This window comes from Strix aluco, chromosome 30, assembly GCF_031877795.1.
Source record: "Strix aluco isolate bStrAlu1 chromosome 30, bStrAlu1.hap1, whole genome shotgun sequence".
Classification (NCBI taxonomy): domain Eukaryota; kingdom Metazoa; phylum Chordata; class Aves; order Strigiformes; family Strigidae; genus Strix; species Strix aluco.
In genome coordinates, this window is record NC_133960.1 from 1420884 (window position 1) to 1438051 (window position 17168).

At 50.2% G+C, this 17168-nt stretch overlaps 1 protein-coding gene across 1 annotated transcript; it reads right to left on the bottom strand.

Annotated features, from left to right (window-relative positions):
- Window positions 1-14561: 14561 nt before the first annotated feature.
- On the bottom strand, window positions 14562-15203 carry LOC141916743 (uncharacterized). The gene has a single exon (XM_074809499.1). It carries the CDS (start codon window positions 15201-15203, stop codon window positions 14562-14564), a length of 642 nt encoding a protein of 213 aa, XP_074665600.1.
- Window positions 15204-17168: the final 1965 nt, after the last annotated feature.

The following is a 17168-nucleotide window of genomic DNA, read 5'->3' on the forward strand; positions in this document are numbered from 1 at the left end:
TGTCACCCCGACGTGGTGCATGGCTCCCCAGGTCTGCCTGATAAACCCTTGCGGTTGTCCCAGCAAGCCCAATCTATCGGGGAGGATGGGATGGAGCCAGAAGCTGAGCTCCAGCTCCACGGGGACCCAGAGAGTATTTAATCAGCTCTAATAACTCCAATAAAATTGCACAAGATTATCGGGCACAAGCTTAGTGCAAAGCAGAAATATTGCAGGGTGGGTGGTGGAGAAACGGGGGCTGGCGGGAAGGGATGCCAGCCTCAGCAGGGCTTTGGGGTGGTCGTGGGTGAACTCCCCCATGGGTTTTCTTCCCTTTCCTGTAGGATCCCTGAATTGCCCCATGGGCGAAGGACAGAGGCACCAGCAACGTGTGGGCACAGTATGATCACCTTTCGGGCTCTCTCTGTTCCTCCGGTGCAGGCAACGTTTGTCCTCGCACCCGTGGCAGGGGAGATGTGAAGACCGTGCCCTGCTCCATGTATTACCTCCATGAGGCAAAAATAACCCTGGGTCTCTTGTTTTGTCCCGATGCTCCACGGGTGTCTCTTTGGGGTGCTTTGCAAATGCATCTTTGAAGGCTGGAGAAGGGGGTGGTGGGTGGGGGCAGGTTTGCTGTTTTCTTCTCATAAACACAATGGCAGAGCAACGGCTGACATATCACCCCCTTCCTCCATGAGCTCCTTTTGCTTGTAATGGGTAGAAAGTGAAAAATCACCAGTCAATAGGACTGAAATGAACCATGCAATTAGTTGACTCAGGCTGTAGAGCAATAATGAATAGAGTGGCAATTCTTCAGGGAAAATTAAAGGTCTGTGGTTGGGAGTTAATCTCCAGCTCATTTGAAGTCAACAGCGAAATTCCCATGGGTTTTGGGGGGGGGGGGGCAAAAATGCACCAGCACTTAGGAGGATGTTTCAGTCTAATAAACGCAGCTGGGGCAGCATGCTGGGTTTCTTTTCCATTAAAAAAAGGGAAGCCCAGCCCTCATTTTTTTTATTTTATGGAAAGCTTTTTCCTATGTCTTTGCGTAATCAACCTGCACAGAGCTGTGCAAAGAAATACTACCAACAATGTAGAAGGCCAGAGGATGAGGAAGCAGGACTGCTTTCCTTGGCCATGCTCAGTTCTATCATTGCTCCTGGTATATAACCCAATAAAACAAGGCTGTTTTAATAGCAAGGAGGGGATGGTAGAAACCCTGAGTTTCACTGGAAAAAATTATTGCAGATAGTTATCAGGTCTGTAATATTTATATCCCCATTTGCAGGTTTTAGGCAAGTCAGGGAAGATATGTAGCTTCTGACAAGGTTTCACTTTACGACCACTTTACTACACGTAGTATACTGTAGTTTATTCCTCTCAAGCTAATGAGTGCAGGATCCAGTCCTTCAGCTGGTGCCTGTCTGAAGGGGTTCATACATCAGCCGTCTTAACTGTGATGTTTCTGCACTGTAAATATCCAAACAGAATTTTGGGGGGGGGGCTTATTTTTCTCCTTCTTACATAAATGGTTGTAAGACCATAAAAAAGCAATAAAAACTGTACAACATGATGCCTGCTTGATTTTTGTGAACCACCCGGTGATCACCAGCAATCTCTCCGCGTAGGAGGTTGCTCAAAGCTGTGTAAAAAAGTTGTTGTGGTGGGGAAGCCCCAAGGGGATGGGGCAGGAATGCAAAGTTTTGGGGGTCTGGGGGCACCAGTGATACCCACAACCAGCAGCACACCTGGGTGTAGGGCCCAGACAGGCCACGCTGTGGGATGGGGAGATGTTTTTGGGTTTTCCCCATCACCTGGGACCTGTCGGTCCTGGCTGACAGAGGAGACTGGAGCTGGTGGGCACCCAGGAATGATCCACACTGACTGTGGCCAGTGACTGGAGCATCATGAGGGTTCAGAAACCCAGCTGCGTCCCTATAGCACGCATGGAAAATAAGGATTAGGAGTTTAAGGAAGCGTCAACACAAGAGAGGTCTCAGGAATGTAATGCTTTATTGTCTTATGGGCACCTCATGGGGCCAAAGCACAGCCTGGTGCGTCAGGAGGAGGCAGCAGGGAACCCCAAGTGATGCCCCTTCCCCAGGGAGCGATGGTCCCAGAGGGCAGAGGAGAGGGTGTGCAGCCGGGCAGCCCCGGGGCTTGCAAAGCTTTGGGGAGGCAGGATGGAGCTGGTCCATGCGTGGCCTTTGCTGCTGGAGCCGGGCATGTGGGACACCCCATCACTTCAGCTTCTGCGAGGGCAGCTGGTGGACCTGCTGCTGCTGCTGCTGCTGTGGCTGCTGGCACTGGACCTGTGGCTTCCCGTGACATCCACCACCGCCGGAGCTGTGGCAGCCACCACCGCTGCCACCGGAGCTGTGACAGCCGCCACCGCCACCACCGGAGCTGTGGCAGCCGCCACCACCACCGGAGCTGTGACAGCCGCCACCGCCACCACCGGAGCTGTGACAGCCACCACCACCGCCAGAGCTGTGACAGCCAGTATGGCGGGTATAGCGCTCCTGGCTGTGGCACTGGTCCCTGTCCTGGCGGGAGCACATCGTCGTGTTTTTGGGGTGACCTGTGGGGAGAGAGGAGCTGTCAGGGGGTGCAGCATGTCCCACCGCCCCAATTGCCCCAGCGCCCTGATCTTGGGGTCCCTGTGCCTGCTCCATTTGCAATCCCATCCCCAGAACTGCTGTGCAGGATCCAGGGAGAACCCCCAGGTCTGGAGCAGTGCCCTGCGTCCACCGATGGAGGATTTCATCGGCTAGCAGTAGCAGAGCAGCGTGGCCTAGTCACAAGACAGGTCCTCTTGTCCCTCCATGCATCCCCCCACCCTGTGAGCATCCCCCCACGCTGCGAGCATCCCCCCACCCCAGCACCAGGGTTTGCGTTAAACCCGTGCTCTGCATCCCTTGCTGGAAAACAAGTCCCCAGAGAAGGAATATCCATCCATGCTGCCGGACTTACCTGAGCTTGAGAGGAAAGCAAGAGGAGGGAATGAAGATCTCCAGGACAGGAGCAGTTTTATAGAGATCTCGGATCCCTTTCCCGGAAATGAGACAGCTCCCTGTCATAGTGATCTATTAATTTAATACCCAATCCCCATCAAACCGCCCTCTGTTTACATCTCTTGCCTGACTCATCCATGATGGATATCATTCCTTTTTATCGGTTTCCTGTGCCACGTCTAATTGCCAGCCTCACCTGCCCTTAATAGGGAAACCCGTGGTGCCTGGGTTTCCAAAGGCTCATCTGTTTGGGGTTTGGTTTGTTAAATTAAGTCCAGGCATAATTATAACCCCATCCCATGAGGCTCTGCTCTCAGACTCTAATCCCTGCTATTGAGCCGGCACCAGATAAAGTCAGAAATAATCCAGGTAAAAAGGAGTGGAAAATTGTTCTCTCTTCTCCCTTAGATGCCTCATTCAAAAGAGCTGCCACGGCCATGGGGACAGTCAGCAGAACAAGGACAAATTCCTCCTGGGCTTCCTCTAGAGAAGGGTCCCAGGTCTTCGGCAGGGGTGTCATAGCTTCTCTCCTTGACCTAAAGGGTGTGAATTTCCCCCAAAAGGCACCTGAGCAGCCAGGAGAGAGTCTTGGGGACCACCAAGATCTTTGAAGGTCCTGCTATGTTCACATACATCTGAGCAAGGTCCCTGACTGCTTCGTTGACAAGAGTAGCTATTTTCATCATCTTAATGACAAAGATCAAGAAATGAAGACTGAGGAGTTAAAAGACACATCTGGTGCTGCTGGCTTCATTGGTCTGTCTTCTGAAGCAAAGCCGGAGCTTCAGAGATGGTCCTTCTGCACAGCCCTGTGCTGCCCAGCACTTCATCACACCACAGAGTACATTGACCTCTAGAGACCACAGCTCCTTATTTATGGGATAAAGGCAAGACAAAGTCTGAGACATCGAAGATAACGTTGGGAGCCACACAGACATGAAGATCCACCTTGTTGCCAAAGATAAATGCTCTGGCAGCTCTCTGAGGGAGGAGGGGATAGCACCGGGGCTTGGACTGAGCTGAAAAACAATGTCTTTCCCAAGACACATGTCAACTAGTGCTATTTCGTTAGGGTCGGCACCACTGGTGACACTGAAAATTAGCTCCTTCCTGCTTCTCCTGGAAGCTGTTGGGTAGCTCGTCTGCCTTCAGACAAAGTCCTGCTGGCAAGGGGTTGAGCTGGCCCTGGGTTCCCTGTGTCCTGCATGTGGCCCAGCTTGAGCAGAGGGGGATGTGACAATGGGATAAAACCTCCCCCCCGGGTTCAGGTGTCCCCAGGGCACGAGTGGGTCACGCTGCTCACATCTGACATTTTGGCTACTGGAACTGCCCATCACGAGCCTCCCAGCTGGTGGCAGTGGCCGTCTGTCTTATCCAAGGGGTCAGTGGTGGGGAGGATTGCAAAGCTCTCCTCTGGCCTTGCAGACCCGTGGCTCACCCAGCACGCAATGCGGCCGGCATTTACTGTGCTGACTGCCACTGATGTCATAAAACTTCATATAGAAACTGGTGGCTGCACTTGTAATTAGCAGAGGAACTGGGTAGACACCCACTCATTGCTGTGTGTGCTGCAGGCAAAATCCACGTGGCTGTTGGAGCAAGTGTGTGCATGCACAGAAGGGACCGATTCCTGCGCAGGCTGAGCACAACGTCCACAGGGCTTCTTGCTATTGCCATGTGCACCCCTCCTACCACCCAAAATAATAACCAGTGACTAAAGTCTCGAGGACAAATGCATTTCTGTGCATGAGTCTTGTGCAATCTGGTTTTGCCTTTTCTGGAGGATATTAGTAGCAGTTGTGTCTTGCCCAGGTCAGAGGTGATGTTCTGCACAGGAGAGTTTAATGCTGATTTGCTTTTCAGGTGATGATCTCATTCATTCAATGAGAAAGGACATAGGAGTATTTTCAGTGTAACCAACTCTGTCCCAAGTTTCGTAAGGGCTGGTGTTTTTCCTGCAGTCCCCGGCCTCTCAGATGTTATTAGTTCAGCTTTCAGTTAAAAGCAGAGACCACATCAAAACGGAAGCAGAGACGCCTCTGTCCTTTTTTATTGTGGTTGCAGGAAAAAAAAAATCTTTAAACAGTCAAAAACCTAAGAGGCAAAGGAAATGAACCTCAACACATATGACTAGTAATCACTTCTAGGGTTTTCTTGGGATGCGTGGGGTTGGCAGCAGGACGTGGTTGCACCACCCAGCTCCCCTCCCTCAGCCTTTGCACAGGGTTGTAACACTCCGGGCCAGGCTGCTCCCAGCTGCAAAACCCCATCCCTGGTCTCCTCCCTGCCTTTCCAGCAGCACCTCTGCCAGGTCCTGCCTGTGCAGGGAGATGGATTTGGCTTCTCTCTGTGCCAGCTCTTCCCTTGACTCTTTGCATCCCTTAGTCCGGCTCGGGGAGGCAGATATTTGCTGAGTTCATCTGCTGTTGGCTCGTGCACGACAAGCTTCAGAAAAGACAGGAATTAAAGACTTCACTGCATTCAATTTCACTGTTTTACACTGCAATATTCTCCCTTAAATACAACACTAAATGGTCCCCCTGTGCACATGTGTTGAAGGGCTGGGTGCTTTCTTGGGGTAACTTCCCCTGGTTAAGATATATGACCTGCTAGTAACTGTATAGACTCTATATTCCTCTCCACCCATCTGTGTCCCTACAGCGTGCATATAGAACAAGAATGAGATGTTTAAGGAAACACCAACACAAGAGAGGTCTCAGGAACGTAATGCTTTATTATCTAATGAGCACCGCATGGGGCCAAAGCACAGCCTGGTGCGTCAGGAGGAGGCAGCAGGGAACCCCAAGTGATGCCCCTTCCCCAGGGAGCGATGGTCCCAGAGGGCAGAGGAGAGGGTGTGCAGCCGGGCAGCCCCGGGGCTTGCAAAGCTTTGGGGAGGCAGGATGGAGCTGGTCCATGCGTGGCCTTTGCTGCTGGAGCCGGGCATGTGGGACACCCCATCACTTCAGCTTCTGCGAGGGCAGCTGGTGGACCTGCTGCTGCTGCTGCTGCTGCTGCGGCTGCTGGCACTGGACCTGTGGCTTCCCGTGACATCCACCACCGCCGGAGCTGTGGCAGCCACCACCGCTGCCACCGGAGCTGTGACAGCCGCCACCGCTGCCGCCGGAGCTGTGACAGCCACCACCGCCACCACCGGAGCTGTGACAGCCGCCACCGCCACCACCGGAGCTGTGACAGCCACCACCACCGCCGGAGCTGTGACAGCCAGTATGGCGGGTATAGCGCTCCTGGCTGTGGCACTGGTCCCTGTCCTGGCGGGAGCACATCGTCGTGTTTTTGGGGTGACCTGTGGGGAGAGAGGAACTGTCAGGAGCTTCCCCTTCTTGCTTCTGCTCTCCCAGGGAAGAGGAATCTGAATTTATCCAGTCTTAGCCGGATCCTATGATCATCTTTAAACCTTGCACCAGCTTTTGATACAACCCATGAGATTGTCCCACCAAAGCCATAACCAGAGGTGCTGGGAGCATCCAGAGCAGCTGGGCAGGTTGACCATGGCTGGCTTTCCAAAGCAGAGCCATCTTGCTCCCAGAGAGAGAAGAGCAACACCCCAGAGCCTCCCTTCAAGTCCAAATCTCTGCTCTTTCAGCATCCGCTGCGCTACCTCCTCACCCCACTTCCCTGCTCACAAGCACCCGCAGAGCAAACCCCAGCCCAGTACAAGGTGTGGGGCTCAGTCCTCTCCAAACCCATCCACCTCCCAGAGAGTTCTGAACGCTGTGCTGAGCCCCAGAGTTGTGCAGCATCGCTGCTCTTACCTGAGATGCTCGTGCAGCCAAGGGGCAAGGAGGGAATGAGGCTTTCTGGGACAGGAGTGCTTTTATACCCTCTCTGCACACCCCATCTGGAAACGAAGCACCTCCCTGTCGCAGAGGTCTGCTTGTTCATTTAATTTGTCGATGGGTTGGTTTTTTTTTTGCCTCCCCACTCTTCAGGTTGCTTGTGTGACTCAACCCATCCACGCCGGGTATCACCTTTTGTTATCGGTCGTCTTTCCTGTGCTGCAGAAATATTTAATTGCCAGCTCTACCTGGGCTTAGCTCCAATGGGGGAATAGTGTGGGTGGCCCCGGTTTCCACAGCTTTGCCAGTTTGTTTTTGGTGTTGGTCACAGCTGGGGAGTGCTTTGCATTTAGGGGGGGAATTATGTCATATACTTATATCACACCATCCTTTTAAAATACCTTGAGGTGCTCTAGTCCTGCAAATGCCCATAAACCCAGAGATTTGCCTCTAAGTACCAATAATGCCTTTGGCATGGTAGACAACCCTTCCTTAGCAGCAATTTCACTGGTACCACTGTTGGCTCATTGCTCTTAAAACCAGCTGAAATATTGTGGAGCCGAGAAGTGAGAGAAAAGACAGCCCCTGTAAAACTTTCTTGTTGGTCAAAAGTTTCCTGTTGTTATGAGAAGGACTAAAAGCAGTTAAGATTCTTATTTTTGGAAGGGGGAAGACCTGCGCTAGGTAGTGATCCAGGATTAGCGAGGTAAATAATTATGTGGTTAACTTTCAGCGCATGAGTAATTCCAGAGTGGCAGGTGGTTTTTTCCCAGGTTGTGAGTGGCTTCGGTGCTGCCACGTGGAAGAGGAGGGCTCCCGTGGGTGCTGCCTTTGGTGATGCAAGGTGGCCTGGGGTGGCTGCCACGTTGCAGGGAGCTGGCAGACTCCAGGGACTTTCTTCAAACTTGGAGGAACATCGTTTTTAGAGCACTTTTCCTTGCTCCCCAATTAGCTTGTAATTGGCCAACAAATCTGAGTGTTGTTTGGATGGATGCACAGACCCACACGAGCCTTCAGGCTAGGCCAGGTACCACATTTGCAGTGAGAACTGATCACCAGCAATAATTTCAGGTACTCCCTGTACTTTTGCTGTGTGGGGTAGGAAGTGCTTAGAACCACGGATCTTATTTTGCACTTTTCTGCCACTACTTGTGGAAGACATTTCAGTACTTCAGCAAGCAGCAAATAAAAGACTAAAATCAGTATTGATAGGTAAAATAGGCAACTGCTATGATTTTGTCAGTGCAAAAGTGCTTGGAAAACACTGGCTGAAAAATATTTTACTTGCCCACAAAGATGCTCAAACATTTGGTATTTTTGGTCCACCTTTCCTGGTTTTTATTTTTCTTTCTCCATGCTGATTAAATTTTTATGTTATTCCCAGGCGCTGGCCACAGTGAGATGGAGACTTAGACCCATCCTGCCTTTGCTGATGCTGTTTGAGAGACCTGACATCCTTCAGGCTGGAAAACTAAACAAGCTGCCAGGCACCGAGGTGCCTCTCCAGCCTCTCGTGAGCTCCAGCTTTGAACGCAGGTGTCTGAGCCTTCATTAAGGCCCTGCAAGTCCTGAGTGGTTCCCACGACCTGAAAAACATCTGACACATTTGCTGTTACCAAAACACGGAGGATTTTTGGAAAGGCGGGTGGGCAGGACAAGGTTAATGAATGAGGTACGCAACCTAAATGCTTCTTTTGTATTGCTTAATCGTTATTATGAACTAGAACAGTGTCAGGGCAAACTGTACTCAGGTTGGATCTGTTTAATTGTGTTTTGTGCTGGCATCAGACGGCATATGGTAAATACTCTCTGTGAAAACAGACTCAAAGTGATTTTTGGCTCTCAACATTTTGCTGTATTCAGTTCCTCATGCTTGAATTGTTCTGAGTTTGTTAAAGATCAGCAGCACCCAGCCAGCAGTCCTGGACACCTCTAGATTTTGTGGCTCTCCTCCTTAACATGCCTTGAAAATGGGGTTTGCAATGGGGGGGGGGGGCTTAAGGCAAATGCCAGACTCACACAACCAGCTTTTTCAAATGATTCCTACACTGAAAGCAGGCAGCCTGTTCAGGGAGTCACCTGCTGTCTGCACCCTTTTCAACAATGCCAGATATTTCTGATCATTGTGACACACTCAAGAATAATCTTATCAGGGCAACACTGATTTCATGAATGGCAATACCAGACCCATAAATTACATAATTCATTTCAATTACAAGCCCAGAAGAAATTTATCAGTTCATTGTGTAACGTTAGTGTCTTGCAATGCCCCTGGCTTGACCTAGGGCTCTTGAAGTGCTGGGCAGAGGGTTTCTAGAAAGGCTTACTGGGGGCTTGTTGTAAGCATGTGGAGATACTGCCCCAAGGATGGTGCCTTGGGGCCAGAGGGCAAAAAAATGCATTTCTGTCCCATCACAGGTGCCTTTGCTCACAGGACTATTTTTGCCCCATGGTTGTGCCTCTAGCCAGCCCTGAGGGCTTGTGCAAGGCAGCCCATGGGGTCTTGGTGGGGGGTTTTGGGTCTCCAGCTCTGTGGGAAGGCGGTGTGGAGGAGAGCTGCCTGCACTGCAGAAGCCTGAGATGGCCTCCTAAGATGTCAGCATTTAAAAATATTTATTCTCTCTCTTTTCCTTTGGATTCCATAGGGGAGAGTGTGGCAATGCCTACAACTATTGCCTGTGTCTGGGCAGGGCTGTCAAACAAGCACAGGGTGTCTTGTACTGTGTGATACAAAATACAAGGTGAAAGAAAAATCATGAACACAAAACTCTCGTGAACTCTGACTTGTAATGGCTCGTATATAGTCACAGACTGATACAGAGAAAAACGTGCCAGCATGAATGTACACAGTTTATTTTAGCACCCACAGATAAGCTCACCAGAGGTACAGGACTTGCCAGGGGAGGGAGAGCAGACATTTTCTTTGAAGATTGCTAGGAGACGTGAAAAGCTTGCTGAACTCGGCACGAGATCAAGGACATGCAGGTGTGTAACGTGCAGATAATGTCCTGATCACTTCATCTTTGAGGATACTTGATAAATTTGCTGCTGGCAATCCTGTGGCTTTCCGTGACAGGATCCGCCACTGCTGCCGTGGCATCCAGATCCACCGCTGCTCCTGTGGCATCCGGTTCCACCGCTGCTCCCATGGCAACTGGATCCACTGCTGCTCCTGTGGCACCCAGATCCACCGCTGCTCCTGTGGCATCCGGATCCACCGCTGCTCCCATGGCACCCAGATCCACCGCTGCTCCTGTGGCAGCCTTCACTGCTGTGGCATGAGGATCGTTCTTGCCGGTGGCACTGGTCTTTGTCCTGGCGGGAGCACATCTTTGCAGACCTGCTGAAAAGACTATCATCTTTGAGTGGATGCAAAGGGAAGAGACGCTGTGATGTCTGTCAGCTAGCAGTGATAGATGTCTAGTTAGATGGGATTATATATCAAGAATAAATTCTCATTATAAGCCAGGATCTTAAAGTAGAGAGGAAAATTAGCAATGCACGTCTGCCCATAGTAGTCCCTGACCTGTGCGGAGAACTCTGTGCTATCTTCCTTTGAGCAAGTCTTTCCTTTCTCTTCTATGTTTAGCAAATATATAAGATAGAAGTTAAAGCACTTAGTGATTAGTGAGAAGTGGTGGCCAGACATAGTCCAGAGCTAGACATGAAGAGTCCTGTCCTCAGCCATCTGAACTGGTAAGTTTTAAGTTTTCCTAGTTGCTCTCTGTTATTTATTTAGACATGGATGGAGAAGACAACCTCAGCAGCAGGACTGAGCAACTGTGACCAGAGACAGTCAGAGAGACAAGATGTGTAAGAGCAGCGGTCAAGACTTCAGGATCAGGACAAAGCTGCTGATCATTAAAAGTGCAAAAGTCTGATCAAGCCGGACTTACCCTTTTCAGCAGGAATTCAAGAGGAGACGTGAAGCTGGGACAATGCGAAGAAGTATGGTGTGAGATCTTTTATAGGGTACCCACTGTTTTTCCACCGGAAACAAGATGAGCTCCCACTGGAGGGACTTGATTGTTCACCACCCTGAACACTTTGCTAATTGGAAAGTTTTTACACTGAAGTTTTGACTCATGGTATTATGAGCAGATCAATATCCTGCCTTTGGGATCGCCATTCCTCTTGTTACTCCATAAAAATGTTAATTGCCCACCACGCCTGGTGTGGTTCACGGGCAGGGATGGGGAGGTTTCTGGATGGTCTTGCTGCCGTTGACTAATGCCTTTTCCTGCTTCTTAATGCCTAATGTAAAGCAGACATGAGCCCAAGATGGTAATGCAAAAATGTTAGTGGATGGAAAGGTGGCACAGTGAGGTGGGCTGGTGGACTGGGGTGCAAAGGGATCAGGAAAATAAAAGGGGCTTGAAAGAGAACAAATAAGGCCATGGTGGCGTGTAGGAAAAATGAGTTTGTTTGGGCAGCTTGGGAAAAAAATCTAGGTTGTGAGTGGGTGAAGGAGACAAAGGGAATTAAGGATGCAGGTATGAGCACATGATGGGGTGGCAGAAGGTGAGCACAGAGCCCGGGGCTGGTCTATGTGGGGGGTGTCCTGAAAACAAGGAGTGTGAGCACCCTACGCTGGGCCCCGGGGGCCAGCATTGGCCGTCCGCCTCCGCTGGGGTGATGGGGCTTGGCCCTGGTGGGTTACAAAAGGAGTCGAGTCGCCTCCGGGCTCTAAAGCTGTCACCGAGGTTTGGGGTTGGGGTTTAGAGGTGGGAGGCAGCGATGCGAGGCTTTGAAGCAAACTCCCACTGGATATGTCTGGTTGGAACGGTGGGAGTGGGCAAACGCAGGCAGTGGGACATGGCCGGGGAGTAGCGTGAAACAGAAACCTATTTCTGAGCAAAACAGCAAAGAAGCACTAAAAGGAGTGTTGCAATATTTCAGGTCAGTCCTTTCTTTTCTCAAAGAGACTTTTAACCCAAACAGAAGGAATTTAAAATCCCACAGGAAACAGAGAGCATCCAGGCAGGAGGCTCAGAAGGACAAAAGGTCTCCAAAAGTGTCCCATTTTCACGATACTTGTTCCAAAAATCTGTTATTGGTTACCTTTATTAACCTTGATTGGCAAAAAAAGTAGGGAGGAAAGTGTTGTGACTCTTTGAGCTCTTTCCTCCCTCTATGCCTCTGTCCTCACGAGGGCATTGGGGAGGGTGTTGGGATCTGCATCTTCATTGAATTAATGTTCCACTTTGGGGAAAAAAGTGTCTTTCTGGCTACGGAGCGCACCAGGCCTGATCTCATCCAAGACTCTAGAGGCCACTGTAATATTAATAATAGCACAGAAAGAACTAAAATATAATAGAGAGTAAAGGAGTTTCATTGCTAACCAGTGGAGCTGAATCACTTGAACCAATTGATACATGAGGAAATCAGAATGTGTCTGGGGATATTTCACAAACATCAGAAGAATGAAAATTCTTGTGAAACTATTATTCACGATTCACTAATTATACCCCAGATCACGTGAATGGTGACAAACCTGTTTATCATTTCTCTCGGCGATAGAGACATCCACCTGAGCACGGCCTGATGGGGACGATGCTCATGCACATCAGAGACCTGGGCCCATGTACAAGACAGGACCATATTGACCATCTCTGAGTCCCACATATCTCCTGCAAAGCTCCTGGTCTTTGGGAGAGGCTTCCCTGCACCCCTTGATCTTATTCTGAGTGGATGGCAGTTTTTTTCTTTGTATAATTTGTTGGTTTTATGGAAGGAATCGCCTTCGCAGTTGTCCTAATACAAGTCTCAGGAGATGGTTTGTTCCCCAGTTTGAGTTGTGGTTTCTCGGGGGCTTATATATGATCATGATTCTTCCATATGTCAGTTACTGGTTTTCTATTTACAAAGAAGAAAAATGAAGCACAGAATAAACCCAAGATCTTATAAAGATCTGGGAGACACCCCAGGTACAAGTTCAAACCTCCAAATCCCTGAGAGGTGATTTAAACACAAAGAAGGTCTCTCTTTTGTTTCCCTCTCATTAGAGGTTAGACAGATCCATGTCAAAATAACTTAAGCAGAACGACTCCTGCCCTGGGGTGGTGAAGCAGGAGCTGCCCTCCTGAGGTCTCCTCCAGCCCTCTCTTCCACAGCCCAGCAAGCTCCAGAAGGGGTTTGAAAGTGGATTTGGATGCCTGTGCTACCCCCCCATTCTTCGCTGCAATAGTTTTGCTGGCACTTTTCTTTCCACAGAGGTCCCTGGGACTTGCGCAAGCAGTGTTGCATGCACGGGAGCAGCTGAGCCATTGCAGTCCCACCGTGGGGTGGACATTTGAGCTTCCCCAGGGCTGGGCCACTCCACCGAGCTGTGCTTGGCATGGGGACTGTGTGCTCTGCCGTGCACGTTGGCATCAGCCTCTGCACATGCGCGAGGAAGAGCTTGGCAAGGAAGGCTTGCTGCAGCGTCAGGGCAGAGCACGTTGGCAGCACCTGTGTGTCCACCTCAGAAACCTCCATCCCAGGAAGGTGCACCCTGTGTCTGTTTTTACTTCTTTTCCTTATCCAGACCGTGCTGCGGGAGAAATCTCCACCGTTAATGTTGTGAATTGGCTGATTCTGCGATGTGTCACATCCTGCAGGCTGGGCCAGGCAGGACACCGGGAGAGGGAGACGATGGAGGCTCTTGCCTGGTCTGGGTGAGGTGTGAGGAGCCACCTGGGACATGATGCTGTGAGTCACTGACTCCAGATCCCTGCTTCGCTGCAACAACCCTCCCAGGTGATTCCTCTTCTAACCCTACCAGGCCGTATCTTACAAGGAGTTTGGGGCCTTTTGCCCCATTAGAGAGAGCGGGTCCAGCCAAGTGCCCCCCGATGTCTACAAACCCGTTTCTAACCTTCATTTGACATGTATTCCTGGCCAGAAAATCCCCATTTCTCCCTGAGTCAATGTCTTCAGCTCTGAGAGGTCTCACTCCTCCCTGCTCTTTCCCAACATCTCTCAGCTGTCAGAATGGCACCGAGCATCCCGGAGTATCAGCTGCTGAAGACACGTAGGTCCTGCAGGAGCTGCCTCCCTTGGGGAGAGACAAGATCTGTCACACTTGAGATCTCTGAAGGTCTAGTGGACCATGGACCAGAGCATTTCTCTTCCACCAGCTTTGTCATCCCCTCTTGCTCTGCACTAGCCATGCCATTCCCATTCCTGAATCCACTCCCTGAGTTTTTTCCCAGGGATTTTTTTGGAGGCTTATGATGCAACTGTACCTGTTGCTTCATCAGTGAATGAAATGATGTGCCAAGCAGACCCTCTCATTTTTAACTCTCTGATGAAACGTGTGGGTTTTTTACATTAGCATTAGTATATTAGTATTTAATTGCTGGGTTGCATAAAGAATCCATGATGAAAACTGTTAGCTACTTCTCAACAAGGAAATTGTCTGGAGTAGAAATAAAAAGGCGCCAGGTTGAATCAACCAGGAACCTCGATGTGAGGGTGAACGGGGATACTGCAAACACCAGCTTTGGCCACAAGAAGGAACAGAAACAATTCAAAGGGATGAAGTGGAAAACACTGATGCAAGGGGGTTATGAAGCATAATTTTTTATTGCCTCCATGTCTGCTGTGAAATAAGGAGGTGAATAGCACTTAATATTTCACAGAGACAGTGGGTTACACCTTCAAAGCATGTTACAAGGAAAATGACAGGAACAGTGGAGATCCATGAGCAACACGGGACATGTCACCCATCACGGCAACGCTGCAAGAGGGAGACGTTTCCCCCATTCATCCCCACTCCTCATGTCCTCTACTTTATCTTCCGAGCTGGCACTTTGCAGACCTGCTTTTGCTGTTGGCTCGGGATGCGTTTTGCCACAGGCACGCAGCCTTGCTGCACCGGCGCGGGACAGGTCTGCACCGGGCAGCACTGCGCGACAGACTGCATTGGCTTGCTGTAGCACGGCTTTCCGCCCTGGTACCCTGATCCGTGGCATGTCTCGGAGCAGACTGACCTCCCATAGCTCTGGCACCCCCCTGATGACCCATAGCTGTACGTGGGTCTCCTGACACAGCTTGAACAACCTCCGTGGCTTGCACCTGAGGACCCCTGGCATCTCTCAGAGCAGACCGACCTCCCGTAGCTCTGGCATCCCCCCGATGACCCATAGCTGTACGTGGGCCTTCTGACACAACTCGAGCCCCCACCTCCGTGGCAAGAATCAGCCCCAGCATAGCCATGGCATCTCTCGGAGCAGACTGGCTGCCGGTAGCCGTAATGACGGTAGTTGTGCCCTCTCATGCCTTCAACGCCTTCGCCGTCACACCCCGAGGAGCAGGTGTTGTAGCCGTAGCGGAAGGGTGTGCGCCGGGTGTCCAGCCAGGACCCCGAGGGATCATACCAGGTTGAGTTCAAGTTGAAGTATGATTCTCTTCCAGAAGAGTATATCATGTTTGAGTTGTAGGGAAAAACCTGAAAAAGACGTGGTCACATGGGCTTGAATTTCCATCTTCTCTGTTTTCATTTAATTTCCCGTAAAGCTGCTTTAGTGGCTCATGCATGGGTCAACCTTGCTTATCCTGAAAGCCTGGATCTAAAGGAAATCCTTGCAGCTGTCCAAAACTGGTCAGATTATGTCTAAACTCTCTTTCTGACCTTACCCTTGCTTTTTTTTTCCATCCAAGAACAGAAACAACCATAAGGCGCTGCAGCATGTAGTGGCATTGCTGTAAATCCCATACCCAAGTCCCCCAGTAACTTCTTTCTCAGCTCAGCCCATCGTCCTCTAGCCCTTACGGGCACGGTCTGGAGGACAGTGCAAACGTGCCAGGTCTGTGACCTCTGGAATCCCAACACCCATCCAAAAATGAACCCAGCTGCTCCAGGATGTGTCTTACCCAATTCACAAGGGAAGGCCGGCGCTGACCAGGGGAGCAGATTGTGAGAGATGAAGGGACGGAGGCCTTTTATATGGTTCCAAGTCTTCCCCTTGTAAATGAAACACGCTGCAGGAACGAGGACTAAATTATTTATTGACAAAACATCTCCTCCATTTGGATGCTGTTCCCAGCACTTGGCATGTTCTGCTTGACTCATTATTCCTGATAAGCATCTCTTAATTATAATGTAGTTACCGAGTGGTGCACATAAAGGACTCACATCGTTTAAGCTACCCATTGGCTGTGTGAGGCAGGTAATAATGTACTTATTCACCGTCTGCAGAGGACCGAGACACTGAGTGGAGGGTGACGGGTGACCTGTGAGTCAGGAGCCATGATGTGCACAGTGATAATGTCCCGGCCTTTTTCTTCTGCTACCCATGAGGAGCATTTCCAGGTGCCTGAAGCACAAACAGGTGATGGGTCAGAGACACAAAAATCAAATTGTGCTGATGGGTCTCAGTGATGAAGGGGATGGCTCTGCAGATGGTGGAGTACAATGAATGGTGCTACCTCAACTTCTGCAAGGCTTTTGGCACAGCCTCCCATGGCAGCCTTGTAGTTAAGCTGGTGGGGGTATGGACTGGATGGGTAAACTACATGGTGGGTGAAAAACTGGTTGATACTGGTGCTGGTGCCGTTTAACATCTTCATTAATGTGCTGGATAATGGGGTGGACTTGACAAATCAGGTGGCACCTAATTGTGGTGAGTGGCTGAAATTGATGGAGGATGGGATGTGGGCAAGCTGGAAAATGGTCCTGTGCCTGGGATGGACTAACTGGGATGGGAGATTGGCATGGCTGGAGAAAAGCAGCTCGGAAGAAAAGATGGACCAAAGTTGACCTGGAAGTGCCGGTGCGAGGGCTAAGCTGGCCCTTGGTCTGTGGGCACTGAGTCAGCCCTTTGGGCACCACGCTGGGACGGTGCCTGGGAACTGGCTTCGGTGAGAAGAGGCTTGGAAGAAAATAGGTAACAAAGTAAGGGATTTCTGAAGTTAAAGTTCATATGTAAGTGTTTCTCATTTGGTTAAAATTAGACATAAGAAAAATAAATTGTTGTGGTTTGCTGCATTAAGAAAACAAGAATGAATTTGTTTTTTTCTTTCTGGTTTTCCTTGGTGGTTGCTAGCGGCTGGGAAAACACACCAGAGCTGTGCTCAGGCAATACAAAGAAACAACAATATCTATTTTAATGCACCTAGTGGAAGGCTTTTCTGGCAAAGTGAGAGAAACAGCAAGTTACCAGCGTGTCTGCAAGAACCAGGCAGTGGGGAGCTGCAGGGGAAGAGCCTGGCCTGCATGCATTCCTGGCATGCACAAACACACCTCACGTGCTGGGACACACACTTATTATCATGATTAACATTTGCATGGCGATGGCCTCCCAGTGCAGTGTTACCATCTGGCTAATGACGGTGATGGCACACAGCGTGGAGCAAACTGTTTGTACCTACATCACCTGCTGATGGACCATAG